Source organism: Myripristis murdjan, chromosome 1, assembly GCF_902150065.1.
Source record: "Myripristis murdjan chromosome 1, fMyrMur1.1, whole genome shotgun sequence".
NCBI lineage: Eukaryota > Metazoa > Chordata > Actinopteri > Holocentriformes > Holocentridae > Myripristis > Myripristis murdjan.
Genome location: NC_043980.1, coordinates 1,948,842 through 1,968,047, shown reverse-complemented (window position 1 = coordinate 1,968,047; position 19,206 = coordinate 1,948,842). Strand labels below are relative to the sequence as shown.

At 44.9% G+C, this 19,206-nt stretch overlaps 1 protein-coding gene across 1 annotated transcript in view; it reads right to left on the bottom strand.

Moving 5' to 3' along the window:
- The window catches only part of hnrnpll (heterogeneous nuclear ribonucleoprotein L like), a 49,451-nt gene extending 31,143 nt beyond the window's left edge, over positions 1 to 18,308 (bottom strand). The window contains exon 1 of the mRNA XM_030049587.1: positions 17,727 to 18,308. Coding sequence (XP_029905447.1) covers positions 17,727 to 17,936 — 210 coding nt within the window. The 5' untranslated portion in view covers positions 17,937 to 18,308. The remainder of the gene's footprint in view (positions 1 to 17,726) is intronic.
- Between the last annotated feature and the right edge of the window lie 898 nt (positions 18,309 to 19,206).

Here is a 19,206-nt window from a genome sequence, read left to right as displayed (position 1 = left end):
CTTATTTTTACCAGCTGTGCGTCACCGAGCGGCACCACGTTTGAAGGGAAACCACTTCCCTTCACGACGCCGGCCGGTTTCACCTCCTGCAGTTTATTTGTGTCAGAGAAAAGAAAGGAAAGGAAAGAAGAGAAGACAGACGAGGAGTGAAGTCATGCAGAAACCCTGAGGCGCCTCTGGAAACCCTCAGAGGACAGACAGACGAAGAGATGAAGACACGAAGAGTGAAGAGATGAAGAGATGAAGAGTGAAGAGACGAAGAGATGAAGAGACGAAGAGATGAAGAGATGAAGAGACGAAGAGCGAAGAGACAAAGAGATGAAGAGCGAAGAGAGGAAGAGACGAAGAGATGAAGAGCAAAGAGATGAAGAGACGAAGAGATGAAGAGACGAAGAGATGAAGAGACGAAGATACGAAGAGATGAAGAGCGAAGAGACGAAGAGATGAAGAGCAAAGAGACGAAGAGCAAAGAGACGAAGAGACGAAGAGCAAAGAGATGAAGAGACGAAGAGACAAAGAGCAAAGAGACGAAGAGCAAAGAGATGAAGAGATGAAGAGACGAAGAGATGAAGAGCGAAGAGATGAAGAGATGAAGAGACGAAGAGACGAAGAGCAAAGAGACGAAGAGCAAAGAGATGAAGAGATGAAGAGACAAAGAGATGAAGAGCGAAGAGACGAAGAGCAAAGAGATGAAGAGCAAAGAGATGAAGAGACGAAGAGCGAAGAGACGAAGAGATGAAGAGACGAAGAGATGAAGAGACGAAGATACGAAGAGACGAAGAGCGAAGAGACGAAGAGCAAAGAGATGAAGAGATGAAGAGACGAAGACATGAAGAGACGAAGAGCGAAGAGACGAAGAGATGAAGAGACGAAGAGATGAAGAGACGAAGATACGAAGAGACGAAGAGCGAAGAGATGAAGAGCAAAGAGACGAAGAGCAAAGAGACGAAGAGACGAAGAGCAAAGAGACGAAGAGATGAAGAGCAAAGAGACGAAGAGACGAAGAGCAAAGAGACGAAGAGCAAAGAGACGAAGAGCAAAGAGATGAAGAGATGAAGAGACAAAGAGATGAAGAGACAAAGAGATGAAGAGACAAAGAGATGAAGAGCGAAGAGAGGAAGAGACGAAGAGATGAAGAGCAAAGAGACGAAGAGCAAAGAGACGAAGAGACAAAGAGCAAAGAGATGAAGAGACGAAGAGCAAAGAGATGAAGAGCAAAGAGATGAAGAGATGAAGAGACAAAGAGATGAAGAGCGAAGAGAGGAAGAGACGAAGAGACAAAGAGAGGAAGAGATGAAGAGACGAAGAGATGAAGAGATGAAGAGACGAAGAGCAAAGAGATGAAGAGACGAAGAACAAAGAGACGAAGAGCAAAGAGATGAAGAGATGAAGAGACAAAGAGATGAAGAGCGAAGAGAGGAAGAGACGAAGAGAGGAAGAGACGAAGAGACAAAGAGAGGAAGAGATGAAGAGATGAAGAGACGAAGAGATGAAGAGTGAAGAGATGAAGAGATGAAGAGTGAAGAGATGAAGAGATGAAGAGACGAAGAGATGAAGAGTGAAGGGATGAAGAGTGAAGAGACGAAGAGATGAAGAGTGAAGAGCGAAGAGACGAAGAGTGAAGAGACAAAAAGACGAAGAGCGAAGAGACGAAGAGACGAAGAGACGAAGAGCAAAGAGACGAAGAGACAAAGAGACGAAGAGACGAAGAGTGAAGAGATGAAGAGATGAAGAGATGAAGAGACGAAGAGCGAAGAGACAAAGAGATGAAGAGCGAAGAGAGGAAGAGACGAAGAGATGAAGAGCAAAGAGATGAAGAGACGAAGAGATGAAGAGACGAAGATACGAAGAGATGAAGAGCGAAGAGACGAAGAGATGAAGAGCAAAGAGACGAAGAGCAAAGAGACGAAGAGACGAAGAGCAAAGAGACGAAGAGACGAAGAGCAAAGAGACGAAGAGCAAAGAGATGAAGAGATGAAGAGACAAAGAGATGAAGAGCGAAGAGATGAAGAGATGAAGAGACGAAGAGACGAAGAGCAAAGAGACGAAGAGCAAAGAGATGAAGAGATGAAGAGACAAAGAGATGAAGAGCGAAGAGAGGAAGAGACGAAGAGATGAAGAGATGAAGAGCAAAGAGACGAAGAGCAAAGAGACGAAGAGACGAAGAGCAAAGAGATGAAGAGACGAAGAGACGAAGAGCAAAGAGACGAAGAGCAAAGAGATGAAGAGATGAAGAGATGAAGAGACGAAGACATGAAGAGACGAAGAGCGAAGAGACGAAGAGATGAAGAGACGAAGAGATGAAGAGACGAAGATACGAAGAGACGAAGAGCGAAGAGACGAAGAGCAAAGAGATGAAGAGTGAAGAGACGAAGACATGAAGAGACGAAGAGCGAAGAGACGAAGAGCAAAGAGACGAAGAGCAAAGAGACGAAGAGACGACGAGCAAAGAGATGAAGAGACGAAGAGATGAAGAGCAAAGAGACGAAGAGCAAAGAGATGAAGAGATGAAGAGACAAAGAGATGAAGAGCGAAGAGAGGAAGAGACGAAGAGATGAAGAGCAAAGAGACGAAGAGCAATGAGACGAAGAGACGAAGAGCAAAGAGATGAAGAGACGAAGAGCAAAGAGACGAAGAGCAAAGAGATGAAGAGATGAAGAGACAAAGAGATGAAGAGCGAAGAGAGGAAGAGATGAAGAGCAAAGAGATGAAGAGACGAAGAGATGAAGAGCAAAGAGACGAAGAGCAAAGAGATGAAGAGATGAAGAGACAAAGAGATGAAGAGCGAAGAGAGGAAGAGACGAAGAGAGGAAGAGACGAAGAGACAAAGAGAGGAAGAGATGAAGAGATGAAGAGACGAAGAGATGAAGAGATAAAGAGACGAAGAGTGACGAGATGAAGAGACGAAGAGCAAAGAGACGAAGAGCGAAGAGACGAAGAGTGAAGAGACGAAGAGACGAAGAGCGAAGAGACGAAGAGCAAAGAGATGAAGAGATGAAGAGACAAAGAGATGAAGAGCGAAGAGAGGAAGAGACGAAGAGAGGAAGAGACGAAGAGACAAAGAGAGGAAGAGATGAAGAGATGAAGAGACGAAGAGATGAAGAGATAAAGAGACGAAGAGTGACGAGATGAAGAGACGAAGAGCAAAGAGACGAAGAGCGAAGAGACGAAGAGTGAAGAGACAAAGAGACGAAGAGCGAAGAGACGAAGAGTGAAGAGTGAAGAGATGAAGAGATGAAGAGTGAAGAGACGAAGAGCAAAGAGACGAAGAGACGAAGAGTGAAGAGATGAAGAGATGAAGAGTGAAGAGATGAAGAGATGAAGAGTGAAGAGACGAAGAGCAAAGAGACGAAGAGACGAAGAGTGAAGAGATGAAGAGATGAAGAGTGAAGAGATGAAGAGATGAAGAGTGAAGAGACAAAGAGACGAAGAGACGAAGAGTGAAGAGTGAAGAGACGAAGAGCAAAGAGACGAAGAGACGAAGAGACGAAGAGTGAAGAGACGAAGAGATGAAGAGTGAAGAGACGAAGAGATGAAGAGTGAAGAGACGAAGAGCGAAGAGACGAAGAGACGAAGAGACGAAGAGTGAAGAGACGAAGAGACGAAGAGATGAAGAGACGAAGAGACGAAGAGACGAAGAGACGAAGAGACGAAGAGTGAAGAGACGAAGAGCGAAGAGACGAAGAGACGAAGAGACGAAGAGACGAAGAGACGAAGAGTGAAGAGACGAAGAGTGAAGAGACGAAGAGATGAAGAGTGAAGAGCGAAGAGACGAAGAGTGAAGAGACAAAAAGACGAAGAGCGAAGAGACAAAGAGACGAAGAGCAAAGAGACGAAGAGACAAAGAGACGAAGAGACGAAGAGACGAAGAGTGAAGAGACGAACGGCTGAGATAAGACTTGTACTGGAAATCTAGACCTTCTCTAGACCTTCTCTGTGGAAGAAAAAGGATTTTACCTTTCTACACCTGTCTTAAAAAAAAAAAAATATATATATATACATCTTAAAGCATTACTTAAGTCAAAACCCAAAGCAAAAAACCTAGCTAGCAGTGTCAGTTGACAGTTGGGAGCTTCTGTTGCCATGGAGACCACCACCCTCACAGCGGAATGCAAAGAAATACAATATCCTGCTAAATGTAAAAGCCTACAGGCCAAAAAGAAGAAGAGTGAAGAGACGAAGAGCAAAGAGACGAAGAGACGAAGAGACGAAGAGTGAAGAGAGTGCCAGTCACGGTGGGCCGTCCTGCTGAATGTTTCAGCGTCTCGCTGGACGGGCTGACGGGACGGGCCGATGGGACGGGCTGACGGGACGGGATGGGCTGACGGGACGGGCTGACGGGACGGGACGGGCTGACGGGATGGGACGGGCCGACGGGACGGGCTGACGGGACGGGACAGGGTGACGGGACGGGCTGACGGGACGGGAGGCGAGTGATGAGCCGCTTCCTCCTGATTCTCCTCACTGTCCGCTCTGATCCGAGCAGAAACACACAGCCAGCAGCCTGCTGAGCCCTGCAGTGTGTGTGTGTGTGTGTGTGTGCTGCAGCATGATGCTTCCTGTTGATGCTGGATGGGCAGCAGAGCCGTACACTCCACCTGCTCTGCTCTGCCACCTGCTCACTCATTCTCCTGTCATTCCAAATATGACAATATTCCTCATTTCTCATGTAAACAGTAAATTCTGCTTCAGTATTAAAATATTTCTGAAAGTTTTCACATTAAAAGCCCCTGCTGTCTCCTCTCCAGGGTTTCATCTGAACTGTTGATCTCCCTGCAGGATGTACCTGTGGTTTTGAACCTGTGCTCTGATAAATATAGTTTCACAGCTCCTCTCTCTGGCCTTTCTCCTGGAGCTCTGGCATCACAGTTTGTTTAGCCAATCAGAAGAGAGGGAATCAGCACCTCTCCACTGATTGGCTGACTGTTTTGACTGACATATGCTCGGGCCAATCACAGGAAAGTAAGTGAACCCTACGCTGCTCAGTGGAGCTCAGCGGTAAACGGGAATTATCATCTTATATAGATCTATATTATGTATGGTTGTCACGGCTACCGCTGAGTGTGAGGTTGTGGGCGGAGTCACCTTATGTGTGACATCACAGGAAGGAGGAAGTGCTGTCCGCTCGTCTTAAAGGGACAGTTTCAAAAAACAGGCTGTGTGCATTTCTCTGTTTATCACAGGTTTAATGGATGGGACAGTTTTTATGAGGCCTGAGAGCTTCACTGTCACCAAAAAACAACCAAAACTCCATTTTTCATGCCGTGGGGCCTTTAAGACACGTGGGACATGCCAACGTTAATCAGCAGGAGCGTTCTCTGGTCATGGTTCCAGCGCCGTGGGAGTTTCTGCAGAGCTGTGAGCAGAGCCAGCAGCCTGCAGGGTGCCCAGAGCTGCCTTCACAAAATAAAAGCCCTCCTTTCCGTTCGGGACGGAGGAACAGGGCTGCTTTTACACACGGTGAGAGAGTCGGACCCTGAGGAGGAGTCGGGCGCGGCGCTCCACACCGCAGCCTCGGTCTTCATCACATCATTTTCATCGACGACGACGAAAACGAGACGATAACTTCATGAAAAATCATTTAGGATGAAAAAAGCTCTGAGGAAATCTGCTGACACTTTGATCAGCGAGTAAAAACAAGATGGAAAAGTTTAGGAGGCTTGAGAGCCAATCAGGGCTGATCTCCCCGTGGGAGCGGGAGCTTGGAGCGGCGCCCCCTGCAGGCCGACACACACTGTGCACCAGTAATTTTAGGCCAAAATTGGGGTCAACCTGGGACAAACTGCAAGAGAAGCAAACTCAACTGATTTTGTATCCTCAGTTTGTCCTGAGTGAGGGGAAAAAAGTCCCAAGGAATCCCATTGATGGAAAGTTTGGAAAATCACCTCTTTATGACCACATATTACCAAAAAACACTGTTTTTAACACACAGGGGAAAGGGGTTCAACATTTGACTTTCAGATATCACTATAAAAATTCACAAGTTGATTACACACACAAAGACAAGAAAAAAAGTCAATCACAAGTTCTTTGAATTATTCTGTTTTCACATGCATATCACACATTATCTGATTTGATATGCGCTAATAAGGAATATAAGGAATAAATGCCAGAAGAGACATTTAAACAGTGAATTAAAAGGTTACTATATATATAGTAACCTTGAATTAAAAGGTTACTACATAACAGTGAATTAAAAGGTTACTGGTGAACCCAGTTGAACCCCTTTCCCCTGTGTGAGACGAATACCATATAATATAATATAATACCAAAAACCAAAACAGTGTTTTTTGGTATTATATGGTCATATAGAGGTGATTTTCAAAACTTTCCACCAATGGGATTCCTTGGGACTTTTTTTCCCTCACTCAGGACAAACTGAGGATACAGAATCAGTTGAGTTTGCTTCTCTTGCAATTTGTCCTAGGTTTTTTCATAAAATGACTGGACTATAAGAGCCTTGGTTTGATTTGTCTTTGATTTGAAGATGAATAAAGTCACGTTTCATATCAGAGCAAACAGACTTTTCCTCCAGGAGCGAAGAAGGACTCGGGAAATTCTAGAGAAACACTTTAATAATATAATAAGTAATAATCTAAAAGTAACCCTGAAGCAGATTTTCAGTCAGATTTCTGTCAACTCTGACAGTGTTTAGTCACAGCTCAGACTAAAATAAGACTCAGACTAAAATAAGACTCAGACTAAAAGGTGTTTTGGTCAAACCCTTTGGACTGAAGCCAAACCCTCTGACTGCGTCCGGCACAAATCACATCCATCAAACTAACCGCAGCTCCTTCATGAAAAACGGTGAATATTTCGTAATCCCAGTGCCGGGCGTCAGGTTCTGTCACTTGGTCTCACGGTTTCACACCAACCCTGAACCTCCGGAGCGTGTTGTTCTTCAGGGTGTTGCAACTCAGTTCTTCTACTCATTTGTACTTACCCTCTACCTATTTGTACTTTTTGTATATTGTTGTATTTTGTATACAGGTTGTTCATTGTATATAGGAATGTCATATATTCTTTCTATTTTATCTTTATTTTTATTTTATTTTATTTTATTTATTATTAGAATTTTTTATTATTATTATTGCTATTATTATTATTATTATTTTATTTTTTATTTTTATTTTTTACTTGTGCAGTGCTGGAGTTGTTGCAATTACATTTCACTGCTGCTGTACCTGTACCTTCATGCATGTGACGAATAAACCTTGAATCTGAATCTGTTTCACCGACACGCCGCTGTGTTTTTTCTGCTTTGTGCAAAATCGTCTTTTAGTGGAAGAAAGATTCTCTTTTTTATTTGTGTTCATGTGCTGAAAGGAGTTTCTGTTCATGTTTGTTACTTTTTGATATTTATGAGACTTGTTTTTTTATTTATGTAGTTGTGAATGTTTGGATTATTCATGCAGTTTTTCCACATCTGAATAGCAATAACAGGAACTTTCAGAATAAAAGCAAAACCCTAACCCAGTTTGTGTGTGTGAACGTGCTGGTGGGAGAGGTGCGTGTGTGTGTGTGTGTGTGTGTGTGTGTGTTTGTGTGTGTGTGTGTGTCCACTGTGACCGTGCGCTGGAGCCGAGCTGAAGCACAAACAGGAAGTGCAGGTTGCCCGGGCCGGGCGGCGCCACAGGAAGTGGCCTCCACCTGCTGCAGAGGAAACCAACCGCTCCTTATCTGTCCCTTATCTCCCATGATGCTCTCTGCTTCTGCTGACTGATCTGCTAACGAGCGGCAAGGGCTTGGTGTGAAGGCCTGCACACACACACACACACACACACTGTGTTCTGATGCTTTAGTGTTGAAGAGCATCCAGTGCAGAAAAAGTGCAGCGTGAGTGAAGTTATTATTATTATAATTATTATTAAGTGAAGACTGGCCCTCATGCTGTCATATTGTTCATGTTTTCATATTGTTCATGTTGTCATATCTCTCATGTGCACTGATATTTTTTTAGCTCATGCTTCATATCAGATTTTGTGTGTGTGTGTGGCTCCACATCCTGTTCTGTTCTCACGCAGCTTCACACGCTCCTCTTGGTATTTTTAGGTGCAGCTCGTCTCCTCTCAGCTCCGCAGGTCACTGCAGGCGCACTGCACCCGCACACCTCGGGGGCGGGGCCAAGCCTTTAAAGGCACTGTGGGCGGGGCAAAGCCTTTAAAGGCACTGTGGGCGGAGCAAAGCCTTTAAAGGCACTGTGGGCGGAGCAAAGCCTTTAAAAGCACTGTGGGCGGAGCTGTAGCAGGGTGGGCGGAGCTGATCTGACGAGTTATGACAGCTGTCCCCCGTCCCCTGCAGCTGGATTATCATCCCCAGGCTTTCTCTTAGTGATCTGGCTTCTCTTAACCAGACATCCACAATCCAGATTCTGGGTCCCATAAAGCCGCTGATCACCTCGCTAACTGAACCCAGGCTTTCCAATCTAGATCTGTGCGCGCTCACAGAAAAAGGGCGGAGTTTGCTGCATGCAACCAATCACAGACAAGAAAAAATCCACCTGAGCTACATACTGTACGACGGATCAGACAATAATCTGAAATAAATACGAGGAATATAAATCCATCATCCAGGCAAAAAGCAACTCAGCTGCAGCCACAAGGAATGCTGGGAAAAAATCTCAGCCTGTTTCAATGCGTAAATTAGTGGGATTATAATCTGACTTCCCACCATGACGGCACGAGTAGATCTGACTGCAGTAACATGTGTGTGTTCAGTAAATGAATGTGTTTATGAAGTTTGTGGTCATGGTGTGATGTCAGCCTCATTATGATTTCAGATGCAGCAAAAAGAACGAGGGAGCAAATAAAACATAAGTAACATACTTCAAAGTGCTCAGTACTTCCTGTATCTTACACATGTAGTATATGTACATGTACATGTAGTACAACATGAGGCTTTACTTCTTCACTCTGTCTCATCCAATCGGCAGGCCACTTTCCCAGAGAGCTGATTGGTCAGTAGGTGGGGCTTTTCTACCTGCTGAGCTCTGATCCTGAACTTCACCTGCTCCGGAGCAGGTGAGGTGTTCAGTGTATGTTACCACGGCAACGTACCCCGATAAAAAGTAAAGCACCTTCATGGTACAGAAAAGCCAGCAGGGTTAACCTGAAGTGACCTCGCTAAGCCCAAATCCAGCTGCATGGGACAGGCCTCACGTGTGTGTGTGTTTATGTGTGTGTGTGTGTGTGTGTGTGTGTGAGGACTCTAACGAGCTTAACGAGGAGGCGAGCCAATGGCGTTCCCATGGAGACGCACCCGCTCCCTTCACAAACGGACAGACGGCCTCACTTCCTGCTGAGCGCCGCCACTTCCTGTCCCTGCCAGCTTCGTGCTGAGCCGCCATATTGTCCTGCCACGCCGCATCGCACCACGCTGCACACACACACACACGCACACACACACACACACACGCACCGCCAGCTGCACCTTCTGAACACAGAGCCTGAATAACCAGCTCCTGATTATAATATAAAAGATCAACAATAGAGGAGTGTTTGAAATATGACAGGAGATAGAACACACACACACACACACACACACACACACACACACACACACACACACACACAGGTAGCTCTGAATTTAGATTTTAACGTCAAATGTTTTAATGCGGGGAAACGTGCTCATCAGCTCCTTCGTGAAATGAATCGTGAAAATCTTTCCCAGCCTTTTAACTGCAGGAATAAGTTTGCATATGTTTTGATTTGGGGAGAAGCATTAATGCTAATTTCTGTTTTGTCTTCTCCTCATGTAACCACACCGTGTTTGCTGTGGATTTAAGAGATTAAAAAAAAAAAAAAAAAAAAAACTTTATTCTGCAAAATAAAAAAGAGACTTAAGACTCTGCTACAGATTTACATTTTTAAAAAAACATAAATATAATAAATGTACAGTCACTGAGAACTGAAGCATGCACATTGGACCTGGTGCATAAAAATGACCGTGTGCAAACTGATGATTGACATGTGAATCGACCAATCGGTGCTCAGCGGCTGGAGAGCTGAGCTGTTTCTGTTGCTGTGGTTTGATTCGTCATCAGGATATGAGAAATAAAAAAAACAGACAACACGTTCAGAGTCTGACAGCAGCAGTGACTGACAGGAGGCGGGGCTTAATGACAACATACAGGAAACTATTAGAAATAACTAAATAAACAACATGAATAATGTAAATAATGATGGTGATGATGATGATGATGATGATGATGATGATGATGATGATGATGATGATGGTGATGATGATGATGATGGTGATGATGATGGTGATGATGGTGATGATGATGGTGATGATGATAGTGATGATGATGATGATGATGATGGTGATGATGATGGTGATGATGATGATGATGATGATAATGATGATGATGGTGATGATGATGGTGATGATGATGATGATAATGATGATAGTGATGATGATGATAATGAGATGATGATGATGATGGTGATGATGATGATCGTGGATTTAAGGCACAAACTTCCCTTCACTCGGAGCTTCAGGTCTCACTCTGACACTCAACAACTGATGAGCTCAGCCTGAGCTCCACAGGCCGCATGCCCACACAGGCCTGGATGCAGGTCTTTGTGCAGGTCTTGATGCAGGTCTTGATGCAGGTCTTGATGCAGGTCTGGATGCAGGTCTGGACTTGTTGCAGGTCTTGATGCAGGTCTTTGTGCAGGCCTGGATGCAGGTCTGGTGGTGCAGGTCTTGATGCAGATCTGGATGCAGGTCTTGATGCAGGTCTGGATGCAGGCCTGGATGCATGTCTGGTGGTGCAGGTCTTGATGCAGGTCTTGATGCAGGTCTGGACTTGTTGCAGGTCTTTGTGCAGGTCTTGATGCAGGTCTTGATGCAGGCCTGGTGGTGCAGGTCTTGATGCAGGCCTGGCGGTGCAGGTCTTGATGCAGGTGTTGTTGCAGGTGTTGTTGCAGGTCTTGATGCAGGCCCGGCGATACAGGTCTTTGTGCAGGTCTTGATTTAGGTCTTGTTGCAGGTCTTGATGCAGGTCTTGATGCAGGTCTTTGCTGCAGGTCTTGATGCAGGCCTGGCAGTGCAGGTCTTGATGCAGGTCTTGATTTAGGTCTTGTTGCAGGTCTTGTTGCAGGTCTTGATGCAGGTCTTGTTGCAGGTCTTGATGCAGGTCTTGTTGCAGGTCTTGTTGCAGGTCTTGATGCAGGTCTTGATTTAGGTCTTGATGCAGGTTTGGCGGTGCAGGTCTTGATTCAGGTCTCGTTGCAGGTCTTGTTGCAGGTCTTGATGCAGGTCTTGTTGCAGGTCTTGCTGCAGGTCTTGATGCAGGTCTTGATGCAGGTCTTGATGCAGCCCTGGTGGTGCAGGTCTTGATGCAGGTCTTGATGCAGGCCTGGTGGTGCAGGTCTTGATGCAGGTCTTGATGCATGTCGTCATGCAGGTCTTGATGCAGGTCTTGATGCAGGCCTGGTGGTGCAGGTCTTGATGCAGGTCCTGTTGCAGGTCTTGATGCAGGTCTTGATGCAGGTTCCTGTCTCCGGTCTCTGATGCTGGCAGATCTGCTCGTGGTCCAGAGCTCGGCTTCAGATCTGCAGACCTCAGCTCTCAGGTGGAGTTGCACCTGAAGACCAGAGCTCGGTCCCTCAGGCTGCGGTGAAGTCAGACCCTGAAGTTCAGACTTTGCAGCCAAATAAAGCGGCGACGTCACGACATGAAACAGGTGTCAGTCCTTCAGCAGCTGCTTCTTACGAGTAAATCTGACACCTGACACCTGCTCTGTTACAACGTGTTGTGAGAAAGTAGTTTCCTATCTTTGTCTGCGGTGAGAGAAACCACTCAGTGCTGAGTGAAGGACCGTCTGTGAAGTCCAAACATGAGGAAATGAAAATGCTGAAAAGAGAAAAGAGGACCAGACCTCATGAAGCTGTTTTACACACGGAGACTCGTGATGATGTCATTTCATACCTGCATACTTTTTTTCATTTTTGTTTCCTTGTTTATGGCTGATTCAGAGGACGAGACGACAAGGCAACACAAGTCCCTTAAAATGTCATGCATGATTTGATCTAACTTTCCCACAGTTTGAGTGAACGTTACCCTCTGACCTCTGACCTCTGACCTCCGCTCAGCGTGTCAGTCACTGTATTGAACGCTGAGGTGGTTTTTGTTTTTTGTTTTTTGTTTTTTTTTTTGATCCACAGCAGCTTCACAGCCTGGAGGAACCACAGAGTCATAACTGAGGCTCAGGAGGTTTATGCAACAGGAAAGCCTCTATCCATATCCTGTTTTCATCTGTGAAACTATCGACTGTTTGCAGCGTCGAGATTCTTCCAATAACAGCTCGAGTGACGACCTGACAGGGAAAAGAGCAACCAATTAAGAGGCAGGAAGAGGACGAGGAGGAGGACGAGGAGGAGGAAGAGAGTATCATCTAAATACAATGAGACAAAAGTTGAGTTGCAGCAGTTCTTTGCCTCCCAACAAACAGCAGGACCACCACCAGCATCAACACCTGAAAAACATCACAGCTAGATCACAGCCACACCTGTCTTTTTACAGCCACACCTGTCTTTTAACATCTGCGTTTGTCTTTTTACAGCTACTTTTGTTTCTTTACAGCTACTTTTTTTATTTACAACTACTTTTGTTTATTTACAGCGGCATTTGTCTTTTTACAGCTACTGTTGTTTATTTACCGCTACTTTTGTTTATTTACAGCTACTTTTGTCTTTTTACAGCTACTTTTGGTTATTTACAGCTACTTTTGTCTTTTTACAGCTACTTTTGGTTATTTACAACTACTTTTGTTTATTTATCACTACTTTTGTTTATTTACAGCTACTTTTGTCTTTTTACAGCTACTTTTGTTTATTTACAGCTACTTTTGTCTTTTTACAGCTACTTTTGGTTATTTACAGCTACTTTTGTCTTTTTACAGCTACTTTTGTTTATTTTCAGCTGCGTTTGTTTTTTTACAGCTACGTTTTCCTTTTTACAGCTGCATTGGTAACACTGGATAATAAGGGTACAACAATTAACGTTAGTTAATGCTGTAATAAACATGAAGTAACAGGTAATAAACATGAAGTAACAGTTAACTAACCGTTAACTAATGTGTCTAAGAATCATGTACTAATGCTGTTCATGCTAAGGTATTAATTTATATGTTATTTAAGGGTTATTGTAGATATTATTAACATTAGTAAATGCCATAATAATCATTAACTAACAGTTAATTAACCATTACGGCATTAACTAACGTTAACTAACGTTAACTGTTGTACTCTTATTGTGAAGTGTTACAGCTGTTTGTCTTTTTAGGGTTACACCAAAACAAAGCAGCACTGCACAAGCACCAAAAGGCCAGCAGACAGAGCGCAGGTTCAGGGCTGACTGGTGAAAATCATGATAGCTGCATGTGTGAAGGACCGCTGAAACCGGTTTAAACCTGTTTACAGTGGCGCTGGCTGTGTTCATGCATCCAAATCCTCGTCTCGACTGAAGCAGCTGAAGCGACTACATGGCTGACAGCAGCAGCCGCGCTGCAGGAGGCTTTAGGAGACGATTGTTGTTTCCACTGGTTTGTGTGGTTCCTGATCACAGGTGTTTCTCTGGCCTAACCGAACCCTGACCCACTCAGGTGGGAGGTTTGAATTCTGACTCCAGAAGTCTCATGAAAAGAGAAAGAGACTCTTAAAAGTGCTGGGTTATTTCTATAACCACATTGCTGGGTTGATTTTGCTGGGTCATAATTCTGGGTTATTTGGGAACTGTAAACACACTGATGGGTTGTTCATGCTGGGTCAAAGGAGTTATTGGGGCTTCAATTGCAGCTGAACACCTGCCTGGGTTATTTTTAACCCAGAGGTTGCTTTATTCATTTTCCTGCTTCTGAATCATTCTGGAACCATCTTTTTATCACCATCTTCCAACCCACGGTATGTAAACATATATTTTATCACTATATTTTACCTATATTTATATTAGGAGAGACTGGGATCGATTCGACCATTTCGACTTCCTGTGCTTGTCCATGCAAACTGTTAATAAAGTATTTAATCAATCAATTAATAACTATTTTAGTAGCTATAAAGTGGCCTGAACTATAGCTTTGGTTTCGTGTGCAAAATTATTAGATCTACAAGCTTCACTTCAGTGTAGACATTGGGTCAAATGAACAACCCAGCACATGGGTTAAAATAACCCAATGCGTGTTCTGTCCTATATTGACTCAGGCGCTGGGTTATGGTTGGGTTATTTTTTAACCCAGCACTTTTTAGTGTGAAGCGTGTATGTTGCACTCTCGGGTGCAGGAAGGCCTCCAGGCGTGCAGCGGGTTCAAAAAAATAATCTCTTCTATAGAAACAGAAAACGACCAACCAAACAACATGGGAATAAAAAAAAAGTTATTTTTCTTTAAATTGTGTTGCACAGTGGAGATCGAGGTGATGCTGCGACACTTAAATTAAAGAAAATGTTTTAATGTTTCATCAGTGAAAGTAGGTGTCACATCCAACTAAAGCCCAGCGTGAATCTGGAGTTTGTGTTTCCTCTGTGCTGCCGTGTGTTTCACTTATTACAAAACGTGCTGCTTTTGATTTGATTCATTTTCCGCTGACATGGAGCAGCGTCACAGGCCTGCATCCTGCTGTGTGTCAGTCAGTCTCTTCCTGACAGTTTGCTGTTTTCCTGGTTAGAGCAGAGAAACACAGCAATGAAATGTCAGCAGGTTTCTCTGTTGTTGTTCTGTAACAAACTCTAGTTTTTCTCTGCATGGCTGCAGGTGCGGCTGCAGGCGAGTTTGATTTGGTGGAAGTGAAGGGAAGCGTCTCTCTGACAGTGAAGCCTGAAGACCCTGAATCAGATAGAACATGTCCTCTCTCTCTCTCACGCCTGCCCTCCCACACAGCCTCCACGCTGCCTTCAGGTGGCTGCACCTCCGACTTCCTCCCCTGCAAACTGCTGCTGCTGCGTGAGGCGGCCTCACACAACAAGCTGACTGACAGACAGACACTGGGAAGCTGCCATTTGCTGCAGCCATCGTCCAAACATGTTTGCTGCTGTTTAGCCGTCTCAAATATCACAGTTTCTACTGCGAGTGAAGACGCATCGATTCAGGGTGAGCAGCATCATAAAGCAACACAAACATGAGAAAGTGAAAATGTCCAGCGTCCACGAACATGTCCAACATTACTGAGTCCTACACTGCAAAATGCAAAATCTTACCAAGATTATTTGTCTTATTTCTAGTCAAAAATAAGACATGATCACCTCAGAAGTAAATTGTTTTTAGACAATTTTCTTTGCTTGTTTCACTGGCAAAATTTGCCAGTGGAAAAAGTGAAAATTCACTTGAAATAAGTGAAAATTAGCTAGAAACAAGAAACAAATTTTGCCAATGAAACAAGCAAATTTTCACTTGAAACAAGAGACAGTTTTACTTCTGAGGTGATCATGTCTTATTTTAAGTGTAATGAGACATTTTGACTAGGAATAAGACATTTTTGACTTGAAATAAGACAAATAATCTTGGTGAGATTTTGAGTTTTTGCAGTGTAAAACGTCACTGCAGTTTTCCTGTCAGACCCGGAGCAGCTTCTCTGGAACTCCTGCGGCCCCAACACACACACACACACACACACACACACACACACACACACACACACACACACACACACACACACACACACACACAAATCACAACTTCCCACTTCTTCTTCTCCTTTTTCCTCCAAACGCAGCAGCAGAGCCACGTCTGGCGAGACGCCGCCCGGCTTTCACAAACACATGGAAACGCCTCGGGCTGGCTCATCGCCGTGGAAACACGCCGCTGCACACGTGTGCTCTGAGCTTCATGTGTCCACATGAAAACACGCCGCCGCCCCCCCGGCCTGAGGCGGCGCCCAGCAGACAGTCAGACGGCGGCGGGAAATCAGATTAGAGCAAACCAAGTTAAGAGAGACGCCACTGCTCATCAATAATCCACAATCAATAACCAGAGTTCAGGCTCCTCAGGGCACACAGCCAGTCACGTTTGTTTTCTGAGGCTCTGTGGGATTATAACATGGGATTATAACCTTTTCTCTGCGTTCTAAAATATTTGGTGCAGAACGTTCCTCTCTCCTTCAGGCAGAACGTCGTCTCTTAGCTTCACTCGCTCTGCAGCAAAGTTTATCCTCCGCCCCCATGAGTGTGACCAGGTGAGAGTGGTGGGCGGGGTCACATGGCCGCGGTGGGCGTGGCCTCGTATCGGCACATGCAGTCACGTTTTTTTTTGCCTTTTGGCCGCATGTTCCCGCCGGGCGTCAGGTTCCCTTCGTTTGAATTCAACAACAAATCAGATCCACTTTCGCCGCAACGAAACCTCCAACAGGCACGAGGTCAGACCGGGGAGAGGACACGCCCCCTGCCTCTGATTGGCTGTTCTGACTCAGGTGCAGTGGAATCCTGCACACGGCCTCAGGAGCAAATATGACAAAAAGATGTTTTCATGAAAGTTACCGCCTGCAGCTCGAACGCCACATCAGGTGAAATCACCTGTCCTGTGTGTGAGGTGAGGTATGAACCCGTCACTTTAACACGACACACACACACACACACACACACACGATTACAGTGACCTTTGACCCCGCTGAGCCGCGTGAAGCAGGCAGAGCTGCTCTTCATTCACATCAACAGGAAACGGGCAGAACGAGGGTTAGGGTGAGCTGCTGCCTCGAAGGCACGTGTGTGTGTGTGTGTGTGTTTGTGTGTGTGTGTGTGTGTGTGTGTGTGCATGCGTAGTTTTATATTATTTACAAATGAAGAGCAGATATATTTCCATTTTTTAATTCTGCTTTTCCACGGGGAGGAAAGTCAAAGTGCGAGTCTCCGTCGTGTGAAGGTGGACGAGACACGCTGCTGTCTGTCTGTTTCCCACACACACACACACACACACACACACACACTCACACACACAAACCACAGTGACCTGCAGGCTTTCTAAAAACAAGAGGGTCTGTTTTCCTGCGACACAAAAAGCTCGACAGGAAATCTAAAGACGAGCGGAGAGCAGAGACACCGAGAGCCATCACACACACACACACACACACACACACACACACACACACTCACACACACACACTCACACACACACACTCAGTTTGAGTTGGGGGTTTCCTGCAGGACACATGTTGCTGTTGTTCGTTCTGGTTCCGTCTGTCAGAGACGTTCAAATCTGTTCTTTAAAAACATTAAAAATATTGAATTCATTTATTTAAATTGAATTTATTTAATTTGTTTGTTTGTTTCTGGCACACAGTCAGAGCAGAAATATTCCCACTCATTTCTGTAATCTGTAATAACTTAATATAGTGACAATAACAACACCAATAATAACAAAAAATAATAATAATAATAATAAAAAAATAAATAAATAATATATTTACTGCACATGAACCTGCTTCTGTTTGCCGGCCCGTCTCTTCGTTTCCTGACTCTGAATATTTTATCTTGAAAATAGTCTGATGAGTCATGACGCACGGAGACACAGAATAAGCTATTAACTAAAAAGATAAAAAATAATAATTAATTAATTAATTAATTAATTACAACAGATTTTTGTCGGAGTGTAATTCCTTGAGTTTTTTTTTTTTTTTTTTGGTTTTGACTTGTGACTCTGCTTCAGTCTTTAGCTCGGCGTTAAGTTAAGTTGGTGTGTGTGTGTGTGTGTGTGTGTGTGTGTGTGTGTGTGTGTGTGTGTGTGTGTCGGCTCCGACCTTGCTGGCTCCGCCGCGGCTCCTGCTCTCGGCTCCTCCGCTCTCCGCTGCCTCCTCCCCGGCGGAGTCCTCCTCCTCCTCCCCGTCCTCCAGCTCCTCTCCGCCGGCCTGCTCCTCCGTCCTGAGCCGCTTGGCCGGCCGGTGGTACCCCGCACCTCCTCCTCCTCCTCCTCCTCCTCCTCCTCCTCCTCCTCCCTCACGCTCCTCCATCACAGACGCAGCGGACTAACAGATGCGGCTCCTCGGTGAGAGACGCTGGACGGAGCCGGGACCTGGAGGAAGTCTGAGCCGCTCTCTCTCTCTCTCTCTCTCTCTCTCTCTCTCTCTCTCTCTCTCTCTCTCTCTCGGCTGCAGAGAGAGGAAACACTAAAGAGCTCTCACTCTGCAGCTGTTTACAGGAGCGGCTCAGACAGAGGAGGCTCAGTCTGCTCTCAGCGCATCGACACCAAAATAGAGGAATTAGATTAAATTACTGGAGATTAGATGGAAATCAAATTAGGATAATTATTATGATTCGATTAGGTCAGAATGTAGAGAAATCCGTTCAAAATAGACCCTGGATTTGATTAGAGCGCATTAGATCACAGCACAGTGCAGTGGGCTGAATTAGATTTCATAAAAGCAGATTAAATTAGATTAGATTAGAGCAGACTGGATTAGAGTGAGAGCCCACAGACAGAGAGGTGACCCGCGTCCGCAGCTGCCGGGAGACAAAAACATCCAGAGCTGCTCGTTTGACCGGGTCCAGCTCTGCAGCGCCCCCTGCAGGCGGACTGTCCCCCTGCAGGCCTGCAGGCGGCGCGGCCGTCTGGGGGTCGGAGGGTTGCTGGTTTGATGCCCGGCTCCTCCAGAGAGCAGCGTGATGCCTTGCATGGCTCAGCTCACAGTGTGTGTGTGTGTGTGTGTGTGTGTGTTAATGGCTGTGAGAGTGGAATGAAGCTAAAGTGACATACTGGTCCAGTCATTTTAGGCTAAAATTGGGGTCAAACCAGGACAAATTGCAAGAGAAGCAAACTCAACTGATTTTGTATCCTCAGTTTGTCCTGAGTGAGGGGGAAAAAGTCCCAAGGAATCCCATTGGTGGAAAGTTTTGAAAATCACCTATTTATGACCACATATTACCAAAAAACACTGTTTTTAACACACAGGGGAAAGGGGGTCAACATTTTACTGTCAGATATCACTATAAAAATTCACAAGTTGATTACACACACAAAGACAAGAAAAAAAGTCAATTACAAGTTCTTTGAATTATTCTGTTTACACATGCATATCACACATTATCTGATCTGATATGCGCTAATAAGGAATATAAGGAATAAATGCCAGAACAGACATTTAAACAGTGGATTAAAAGGTTACTATATATATAGGAACCTTTTAATATAATAACCTTTAAATTCAAGGTTGCTATATATGAGCGGGTTAAAGGAACAGTCCGCCCAAAATCCAAAACAGAGGCTTTCCATGCAGGGAGTTT